The sequence below is a fragment of the Anopheles marshallii genome, chromosome 2, assembly GCF_943734725.1.
Source record: "Anopheles marshallii chromosome 2, idAnoMarsDA_429_01, whole genome shotgun sequence".
NCBI classification, from domain to species: domain Eukaryota; kingdom Metazoa; phylum Arthropoda; class Insecta; order Diptera; family Culicidae; genus Anopheles; species Anopheles marshallii.
In genome coordinates, this window is record NC_071326.1 from 43848880 (window position 1) to 43860703 (window position 11824).

Here is an 11824-nt window from a genome sequence, read left to right on the forward strand (position 1 = left end):
TTGACTTAAAAGCGGCCGGGTGAATGTGGGTCAAGTAAAATCTTCCGCCGAGCACAAATTAATCATGGTAGCACACTTCTTCCGTTACATGCGTGTGTGGGAAATATTTCCCGGCCTGCAACACATCTCTTCGCACCGGTCGGATGTTCATTCGCAATAACGACAGATCGTATCATTTGCGTCTTTTTTGCGGCTGCTACGACTGTCGACTGCGACAAAAATCATGGCTACATACAAAGCAGCACCATCAAATGGTACCGAGATAGCATTCCACGTAACGTAACAGCATTTCCAGAGGGAGTACTCCTCACGTCCACTGATTAGCTTCCCTTGTAGAAGCGAATGAATCGTTAGCAATGACGGAAAACTCTTCATGTCTCAATTTGCGAATGATAAGATATTTCAAACGATTTATCTAGAAATCACGTTCTCTATAGAGCTTTTGACTGGTCTGGTCCTTCAACTCTTCCAGGAAGCGAAGAACTTTTTTCCAAACGTTGAAAATGTCCAGGCTACTCAGAATGTCACAGCAGTGCAAAGGATACTTTCTGCTGGAGCTTATTTAATTAGTATATATGGAAACGAATCAATACGATCAAGCAAGATTCCACACGAAATCTAAAACAAACAGGTACATTATACATCGAAGTCCGTGAAACAAATTGCATTGTAATTCTGTTGATAAATTCATTAATTGAGTTGTTGAATTGATTGTTCAATCGCGGATAGAGCATGGGGCGGAAAACTTCGAAATAGACATCAACGAAGCAAAACCACAATTGAGAGAGGCATTAACAGAGACAACTGCTAACTTACACAGCTGACGAAGCTAACCACATCTTCCAAGTCGTCCAAAATTACACCTACCTAGAAACATTGATGTTGAGATAGGTGTGTTGAGGGTGTTTGGCTGCCAACAGGGCTTTGTACAGTCTGAGCTGAAACTATACAGAACTTGCTAAGTTCCAGTACTTCGTACGCCTCTGAGACGTGGATTTGAACATGGGAAAATGACGAAACCCTCTTAGCCGCGTTCCATAGAAAGTTGTTCAGCAGGATTTTGACGTATTTGGCAGTATGTGTAGAAGAACAACGGAGGAGCCGCTAATATGGCGAACTCCACGAGCTTTACGATGAACTCACTAACGAATACCAAGCCTCGCCAGGCTGCGGTGAGCTGGTGGACATGAGAAGGACACCGGACAACCAAGGTTGTAACGTCATTCTCAACTGGACAAAGGTGGCGTGGTAGGGCCATTTTTAGATTGGGAGATGGCGTTGTTGCGTCCACCAGAAAGGCCTTGATTATGGATTGGTTGACGACGACGCTCGCCCGTAAGCGCTTCAAAGGACTCCTGTCGCAGGCCAACACCACGAAGCATTTGTAGCGCATGATAATTGCTGAGTAAGAAAGTAAGCTTGTTGAAAAATACTTTCAATATTCTAATTATTACCAACATTTAAACACCGGAGAAACAGATATATAGATCACAAAATAGTCTAAAATTTCTTGATAGTAAGCAACTTTACTGCGATAAGAAAGCGTAAAGATTATTTCACCTTACTGTGTCGATGGGAAATATATTTATATGACAATTTGTAATATATTTTCATTTAAATATAATTCAAAAGGATAACAGCATATCCTAACTGCGCTGTTCAACGAACCCGCAAAAAAGGAAACCACGGTTACCAAATTGCACCAAGTTGCCATTTTCGGGCGAGTGCGTTCATTTCATTTCACTCCGGGTATGACATAACCTTACCGTGTACAAACAACCACGTGGTGCAGCAGCCACGAGCAAACAAACAATTCGAATAATGACGACAATCGCGATACAATCGCCGAGCGTTCCGACGTCCAGCATTGGAACGCTCCATATCGCTTTATGTGCGCTTTATGGTACCGTAGACAACACCCTGTACAACATACCCATTACAACGGTCACATCCGGAGGTTTCGCCCTTAAAACGGCACCAGCCAAACGTCAAGTGCTGATTATATTGCCTTTTCGAAATGACCACCGTGCTACCGTGCGGGCTTTGCCAAGCCAAGTTCATCGGTGCGGGAACCTCGTTGACCATTTGGAATCGCGAGCTCTGACGCGATACGACTACTAGGCAATAATCGTTACCGTGTGGTGCTTGTATTCCCAGTTGTCTCTTCTACCCTCCGGGTGGCACCGTGGCTGGTGCGTGGTTCATTTTAGAACATTTCTTTTTTATATATATATATTTGTATATATGACATGTCATGTCATCCACCCGGGAACCATTCACGATCGCGAATCGAACCATCGAACTGATAGACGCAAAGCACACCGGATGAAGCAACTCCACTCGGACGGACGGTGGCATCGATCCTTTACAAATAAAATTCACCATTATCCCCGTCCCCGCTGACCCAACGATGGGCACCCAATTATGAAGCACCCAAACTGTATCGAACCGGAAAGATAACCCACATCGGCCGAAAGCGCACGTTCCTGATGCGCGTTCCGCAGGTAACCTTTTCGTACGGTGTTACGAACGCGAACGAATGGACGATGTCGGCCTGTCGTACACCATGGGGCAAAAATTGGGCAAACGGTACGGTAAGTCTCTCGAGCACTTGAGTTCATACATTTATCTCGACCTCGGGAGTAAACATTCCGTACCGCTCTTAGTGGACTCGGGAGGATAATGTTCCAACAGCGCCCAGCGGTACCATCGACATACGGGTTTATTTTTATTTGCAGATCAGCTCCGCTTATGCAATCGATGATTTGATGAACGTCGTGCAATCGTTGCGCTTTAGTTTCGTTCCATTTTAATGATCCACTGCCGGCGCATATTTGCGACTGCATCAAACGTTTTCTGGCATAGTTTTGCTGTTCGCCAATATAAATTATCAGAAATTCCAACGCTACGAGTTGATTGCATGGGGATGCGGTGCTCCAAAAAAAAACACACACACAACCGCAACAAACTACTTTTACCGTAAGCAGTTTAAGCTGCTTCTGCACTATCATCACACCGGCCAATCAAGTTACCGCAAGTTGAAACATCGTGCAAATTCACACAAAAAAATACTCCCTGTGCCGTTCTTTCTGCTCCACTTCCTATAAGAGAACCATTCACTTTTTGACATGATTTCTACCCAACCAAGCACAAGAAACGACCACTTCAGGGACGACCGGATGAAAACTAAAAATGTATTTAACAACAGCACAACACACACACACACATAAAAAAGGACGACAGTACTCAAGCAAACTCAACCTAATCTGCTGTCGCCTCGGTCAGTTGATTCGGTTCATTTTTTTTCAACCACCCTCGCACAAACGGGTTCCGGACCACAGTCGGGTGTCTTAGTTTGCCGGCAGGCAATTGCAGCAACGATTGCGACTGTCGATTACCCGCAGGATTTTGCCTGCACGCCACCGAACTGCGGACCTGGGCGCCAGAAAGGGGTCTAGCGCACAGCAAATTCGTCAGAGTGGAGTAAAAATGCAAACATCGTACTGCGAGACCATGACATTCTGCTGCAGTTTGCTTTTTCAGCCAGGCAGATTTTTTCTACCGCCCGTTCAACGCTGTCGCTTCAAGGGCTGCAAGTTGGCACCGTGGTGAGAAGTACATGTGGGAAGCAGCGCAAAAAATAAAACACGAATAAAGAAATGAATGTTGCTGGGCTAAGAATGTGCAGGACATTTTGCCACCTGAAGGCAGACCGGCACTCAACAGGATCTTGCCAAACCCCGTGCTGCTAGAGTACCGTCATGAAAACGAAGCTCAAGGATCACGAAGATCACGACACCGTATGCGCGTCGTTCTGGCAACGGGCATCACGGAACGCCAACGTTGGAGACCTGTATTGCTGCAACATTGTGCTTTGTGACAGCCCGGTAAAGTGTCCCCCGTAGCAATGCACGGTATCTGCTCCGAAGAAAAAGCCACCCGAAATGAAGGGAAAAAACACACACACACAGACTTCCAGTCCTATCGCCCGGAACGAACATAACAAGATGACCCAGTTGGATAACAGTATTTTTTAATGAAATCGTTCAATGTGCCACTCTACCTCCCGGTTATGTGGCCTGTTTGCAGCATGTGTATTGATGCAGCTAAAAATTCCTCGGATAACTCTATTGGGCGAACGGGCAAACGAATCAGAATTTGGAAACGATCGACAATTGAATTTCAAATGACCTTCCCTAATCGTTTAACAGGACATATAAGTAATAGCTTATTGGAATTAAGCGAACAATGTTGACATATTCCTGTAACATGTTCTAAATGTGGCATGTTGTGGAAATAATATAATGTATGTACTGTTTTCTTTAGAATTAGTATATAAAATTGGCTTTCCCAGTCTAATTTTAAATCAAACATGATACGGATTTGGTATTCAAAAAAACACTTTCAAATGTTATGACCACATTCGCCCACTGTGCACCGATAACCGGCGACTTCCTTGGCGCTTTATCGCCCATCAAACGTGATACCTGGTTGCTGCCGTAAGCCCATGTAAGCTTCGCACAAAAACCCGCAATGCAATTCAGCACTCATGTCCAAGATAATTCCCTTCAGTCGGTGCTCCAAAACGAATCTTGCTCGTTACGGGACGACGGTAGCAGTGGCACACTATTAATAGACTGTCCGGAACGGGCGAAACACACGATACGGTGTGCATCTGACAGGGGATCTGTGTACGTGTTTCGTATTTTTTTCCCATCTCCTGCGAAAAAGAAAACGCCCCACAAACGAACAGGACGTCACTGACGTTGCCTGTTTGGACAACGTTCACCCATTTCTTGCGAGATCCATTTACGAGATTCGCCATTCAACCGTAGCGTCTTCCAGAGGCCAACGCAACGACTTGCCGGAAGTTGACTAGAGCACGCTGAGAGTGTGTGCGCATCACAATGGTTACCAATGGAGGGTTCAACCCCGACAGGCACAGTGTGCAATCAGTGTAAATGGCTGCGTGTTTTTGCTTTCTTTTTTTTTCTTGTTCGCTGTTACCTGAGTTCCACAGCTGAATCTTGGCGTAGGTCGGTTTTGCTGTGGAATTAAGAGTGACGCAGCGTAAGAGAGTCATTCCAAATCCAAGCTTCCCAATAATCAGGACATTGTGAAATGAAGTCACTGCAGTAGAGGAAATTTCCATAGTGAGTTCCTTAAAGCAAATTTAACGGCAGGTGATGGAATGAAAGGTGGTTATGATTTTGATGCACAACAAAAATGCTAGTTTGCTCACAAATCAACCTTAATATCTTTATTCTTATGAAAATCAACCTATCAAAATCTAAACCCTTAATTTTGGCATCGATATATATGCAATTTGCATAAGAACCAGCTAGATATTAATTATTACATTACTACAAAAGACTTTTATTCTTTTCTTTAATTTAATTGTAATTTAATTCATACGCAAACGGAAATGATTGAAATTTTAAACAAATGTTATATTAACCCACAAACAGTTTACTGTCAAACGCTAGAAGATCAGGCGCCGAAAGGTATGCAATACATTTACACTCCTCCTCGCATTAAACTATTATTGAGAATTGAATAAAATTCAAATTTAATTCTTTTTTTTTCTTGACGACCATAATTTAAACATCTTTCCAATGCATACAGCAAAACATTCGTCTTCCTCCGCGTGAAGACAGCAAAGTTAGCGCAGGAAATTCATTCACTGAAATTCCATCGGAAGTACAACGTTCGACGGAATGGGTTCACTTCAAAAGTTTCGAATTCCGTGCGTATGTGCTGTCCTAGGTTGCCCCTTGGCTGCCACGGAATTTCAATGCCATTCTGTTGGGCCAGGAAATAGAAAGAGATTGCTTGGCAAAGGACGGCGTATCTACAGCGTTAACGAGTTAACAAGCATGCGGTGCTTCCATTCATTCCTAACATTCAAGCGCTATCGCTCCACCGACGCCATCTTGCTTGCAGCGGATCGTACCACAAAGTCCCCGCACACGATGGATCACAAATCATGATGCACATCTGCATCATACACCCACCGCACCAAAAAGAAAAACAAGTCCACCGGCCGATAAAGCAACTTCACGTTCGGTGGCGACTTTCGGACTTTCATGACACAAGTCACCAATAGGTTTCAACAAAGCACACACACCCAATTACAGACGGTACCGCACGATGTGTGATGACTGTAAACGACACCATTTCGTATGCAGCTGTCGCGCGTAATGCCGACAGCGTCCGGTTTTTGGGACGAAAGGGATCACGAGTCTACGAATCCGATTTCACTGGCTCGCGGTGAATCACACGCACGACCGCACCCGTCTGTTCGGGCTAATGCATCGTGCGAAAACAAAGCGAACACTGTGCGGCAGAATGCGGAAAATCAAAGCCAGCGGTACGCTAGACCGGGACCGTTTTCCATTTCCAAACAGCGCACCGTTCAGCAATGGGCCAAAATGGAAAGTTTTGCACGCGATAATGCACCTCAGCGATGAACTTTCGAGATGGCATATGGGGTATTTGTGGAATTCGGGTCGACCACCTCCGTCGGTTCCGTCCGTCCGTCCCGTTCGGTTATTCGAAGATGGGCTGATGGGGTTCCTCTCGGACTGCATGACAATCGTTCATTTCATCCTTATCATCAAACACCAGTACGGGATGCACGAATTCCGAGAGATTTCTCTGTGGACACAAAGTTTGTTGCTTTAGCGACATTTTGTAAGCCGCTGCGTTAGCTAAAACCGGAGCACATACGTTGGAATAACCCAAAAACTTATGCCAATGGGAAAAATCGTATATTTGGACTACACTTTTATCTGCACTTTACTTTGCCTGGTTGGCAGCTGTTTGACCAACTTTCGCACTTTAGTACGGCCATCGAAAAGACACGATTCACGGTGGAGCTATCAGAGTGCATGACATACTCAACTTCTGCGCAGCGTTTGAAGCGTACTGATCGATTCGGAGCGTAAGACCAATTCCTCTTAAACTGTCCAACCTTACCAGGTAACCGGTGACAGAGATGGGTAAAATAAATGTGCCACAAATGATGAGTCATCTATCCAATCAAAAGTCCTTAGAAATGACTTGCTGCTACAAGTTTTGCAGCGAATTAGTGGACATGGGATGTAGCGTGGAGAGCATCCTCCAGTCGACATAGTTTATCTCTTTGTGTTTGACCTAATTTCATTCGATTAGCTGGTGATTTAGTGTATGAAAAATGACAAATAAAATTGCGAAAGTTTCAAATCAGTTTGCTTTCAATCATGTGCCAAAAGAAAGTATCAAATTACATGAATGAGCATTACTTCGCTTGAACCGAGAGTTGTAGCAGTAACTACTTACATCAAGCCCTTTTTATAAAGCTATTTTTTTAAGTATGACAAATTATCCAAGAAACCTGATTCAATAAAACCGCCTACAATCGAACTGAGCTTTGATATAAGTTTACTTTATTCTGCAGATAAATTTGTTATTATTTATGTAGCTCCTCCTTAGGGTTCGTTAGCAGGTTGTCTGGATATAATAAGGCCTAAGATATACATTATACTTTCAATTAATTAATATTGCTTCAAAAACTTATGACTTGTTAGTCGCTAACGCTGATGCCTTTAATTATACAATGCGTAGGATTTAGTTAACTTATTCAAACTGTGTGTTTCACTACACTGTTAACAAAAATTCAACATTTTAATCAGTTAAAGAACATAAATTCGCTATTCATTAGTTTCATTCGCCTGTGTAAAAAATATTTCCTGTCGGCTACCCAGACTGCTTTTTAATCACTTGCATGTAGTTCTTGGCGTCACACATTTTACCATCGAAAGATCGTTATCATTATATTATGCTTTTTTCAAATAATCGTGTTTCACGAAACAATCTTTGATTTGTCCGTGTTGCTTCTAGCTGCAGTAATTAATTATGTTATATCCTCCTTTTCACGCATTACATATCTACCGGAATCTACTCGACCAACATACAGTCAGCTAATGAAGTGCATTACGCGGAGCTGGCCCTGGCAATACCGCACGACGACACTAGTGGCAAGAACCATCTGAACAATCATCTGAACAAGCTGCCACCGCCGCCGGCCTACAACTACTTCGACGAGCCGACGATCTACGCCCAGATAGATCACGGTGGCAGCTTCAAGACGGTGGGGCCACCGCTGCAGCATCCCTCTGCAACGATACCCGCGTCCGTCGGTTCGTCCGCGACCGGTAACTCCTTCCCGCTAATATCACCGGTGTCGCAGCAGCAACACCATCACCATCCACTAACGTTGCAGCTGCAACAGGACGCAACGCAACCGGCGTCCTCCCATCATCACCACGCGCCTCACACGCCCCACACACCGACGACTGCCTCGCTGCTGCAACTGTCGCAGCCGCTCACGCAGCATCAAGGTGCCGTCCTGGCGCACTCGCCACTGCAGCTGCCCCACAACCTGCCACAGTCACCCTCGATACCGACGGCGAACGGCAATGGCAGCAAGCAATACCTAAGGGAGATCGTAACCGTGCGGACACCGCTAGCCTTTTCTCAGCAGGAAAGCTGTGTCTAATGGTTCACCGGAAAACGTGGAAATGGCTCGAAAGGAGACCGATAGGGATAGAAAGAAGTAAATGAATGTGAAAGGAAAATATTGCAAGCGACTTCGTGCATAACGGGGAGCCCAGCGAAGGAAGCCCATTCAACTGCTCAAATTACACTTCAAGATCTTATCCAATGCTACAACTTCATCTTAATTTTTAACCCAATGAAAATTTAACTCGAAAACAATCAAACAACCGCTATAAGTCCCGAAATGGCTAAATTGCGAATGCTGCATTCCTTCAGGATACGTGTTTCGAGCACTCTATGATAAATGAACGCCTGAACTTAGGCATAGTTCGTAGCCTGTATAATCTCAAATAATACATTTGATTCCACTCATTTCTACAGCAGCTATTGCTCTATTACTGTTAAGATTTTTTTAAAGCATCTTTTTTGTTCTGCAAACACAGCAACAGTCAATGGATGGTTGAAAATCAGCATCAGTTTAGGCTTTGTTTCAATTCCCTAAAAACTTAACTTGCGTCACCATTCCAGCACTCGGTCTTGCCTAACTGCCCGACGGCAAGTTGTAAACAATAATCACTTTAATTTAATTAATTAAGCCATTTTATCGGACATTAGGTGGTAAATCGGTTAACGTCTTCCAAACCACACACCCAATCTTCCAGGTGCGTTCGATCACTATTATTTCCGGTACGTCAGATGGATGCGGTTGCAACACAATTAATTGACAACGATTCATCAAACCAAACACAGCGAAGCCACAATCTATACACACTCGAATGCACCTACCCTGGTACCGGTTGTACCGATACATTCCATTCAAAGTCAATTTGATGAAACCACAAAACATGTCGGGAAGGAATTTTTCAAACCTCACACGTCACCGTTAACCATTTTCGCCATTTTCGTTACTGACCCGCTCATTAAAATTGATCATGTAAGTGATGGTAGGACAAATCGTTCGTAAACAAGACAAGTTCTGCACATTGCTGCCGGCCATAACTCCCGCTAACAATAACGCTAATAACAATGATTGCGTTGTCTACTATCAAGCTATCACCATTAATACTTTGATGAAATTAACGTCCTTGCTTTGTTGCAAAACTCCAAACTACTCGGTGTGCATGCTTATCCTTCCCATGATGGCAGACGCGTAAGATAATCATGTTTCTGCGTAATGGGAAATTTATGTAGATTTTCCGCAACACTTAAATGGGACACGGGTTACAACAGTGTCACCGTTTCCCTCGCATTTAACATGCGTGCTGTAACGGAGGGCAAGGAATTGTGTGGAACACGGAATGAAGTCATGCCTGGACGATTCATCGATTTGGCAGCGCTTTATCGCTGACGTGGAATAAAGTTCGTTTTGTATGATTCGAGAATTTCATTGTTAGTATATATTTGCTGCGCCATTTCTATAGTGTAACGCTACTTACGGGTATAATCATTAGAGTTTAGTACTTCGTTTGGTCTACAGTGCTATTATTATATAAATTAGAGTTTGTTAATTTAAATTTTTTACACCATCCTTAACTAATTTCACACCAATAAACCAAAGTGGGACAATGTTAGGGACGATTTCCATATTGTGCAACAGATGGTGGCTCACTTTTCCCAATTTCATAGCAAAAATAATCTACAGCAAACTGTAGTATTTGTGAACATTCCCGTACCCATTTCCGTAAGCAAAGAAACTTATTCGCGTGCCCTGTACCAAACAACCGCCACTTTTAAAACGGGACACAATAAAAACCGCCCACTCACGGGCGGTCAATACCGCTGAGTCACTTGGCCCATTTCAGCCAAACCGTTCCGTATTCGCCTGAATGGCGGCTAGTGTAAGCAACGCTCGCACTCGCTTTCCTGATCGGTGGCGCGCATGTAATTTATCATGGAGCTTCAATCATCGGCCACAGGGAAGCCTTACCTGAAAGCCACGTCCGTTCTGGATGAACCACTCAGCCGCAAACACTGCACAGATGCCAGAAGTAGCAAAACAAAAATCCTAAAAAAGAATGTTGTTACGAGAAATAGCTCGAAAACATAACTTTGAAAAAAAACTTCATTACCACTTCAGAGCTTCCTGAAAAGAGTAGAAACTAACATAAAACCTTCGCACAAGCAACCAGTGAAATGGACAAAGCCCATTCCGGAAAATGTGAATTAATTGGGAGTAGCCCGGTAACGGCGCTAACTGACGCCGTGCTTCAGTGCTCGTTAACGGCCCGGGAAAAAAAACAAGCCCTCATCAGCCACACACAAATGCTCCTTCCGCTGCGTACCTCTTGTATAGCTGGGTTTAAAATCTTATTCAACCAAGTGGAAGGCACGTGTGTGTGTGTGTGTGTGTGTGTGTGTGTGTGTGTGTGGGGCATGTTTTAAACAAATTTTGCAACCCATCGTACCCATCTTCATCATCGCCATCATCATTCGCGGATGGAAAGCAAAAAAAAAACCCTCCAAACACAAACGCGCTTGTGAAAGTGAAAGTGGCCCGCATAATGCCTTTGGCTTGTGGTAAGAGAACCATCATGAAACACATCGGCAGGGTAAAAACAACCAAACATAACACTCCAATATGTACAAAAGATTGCGCTCTCGTCTGTGAAATAGTGTTTGGGAAAATGCACTTGATAAACAAAAAAATCGTCCAAGCATTCGTATTTTCATAGTCCCCCCCATCCCTCTCTCGCTCTCTCGCATTCACTCTCTCTACTTCTCTCTTTGTCTGTGCTGTAGGTACATGAACTGCAGGTAAAGCTTTCAAATCCCAACTCAAACATGGCCTACTACACGAATACTACTCACGTTCGCTTCCAACTCCCTTTTGGGTATTCATATTTTCCTCCATTTTATCGACTTCCGCAGCTTCGAGAGAGTATTAAAATTAATAATTAATTTAAATGGCGCGTCCGAAGCATCCGGCCGGCATTCGATTCGACGCCACCCTCCCGTTACCCATTGTTTGAAAGTGCCCTCTGTCTCCTCTCTCGTCTCTGTTTCCTTTCATCAACCTAAAATGTTATGTTCGGTTGCTTTTATCCTTGCGCACTCGTCTCCAATATGCGTGATGTTTTTTTTTATTGTTGCTTTATTTTAGTTGCATTTTAATGCCTTTGTTTGTATGCTCGGTTTTTTTTAACGAATATATCGGTTTTGTTTTTAAACCTTGACAAGGATTTATTTATGCGACACATCGTATTATTCATGCAGTGCACACCTTTCGACTGTCGAATGCTCATCTATATATTAAGGCAAAAAATAAGCGTTAAATATTTTCTACTCT

General features: G+C 43.7%; 1 protein-coding gene across 1 annotated transcript in view; it reads left to right on the plus strand.

Annotated features, from left to right (window-relative positions):
* Nucleotides 1-8539, plus strand: part of LOC128709319 (contactin-4) — a 171183-nt gene extending 162644 nt beyond the window's left edge. The window contains exon 16 of the mRNA XM_053804305.1: nt 7958-8539. Coding sequence (XP_053660280.1) covers nt 7958-8539 — 582 coding nt within the window. The remainder of the gene's footprint in view (nt 1-7957) is intronic.
* Nucleotides 8540-11824: the final 3285 nt, after the last annotated feature.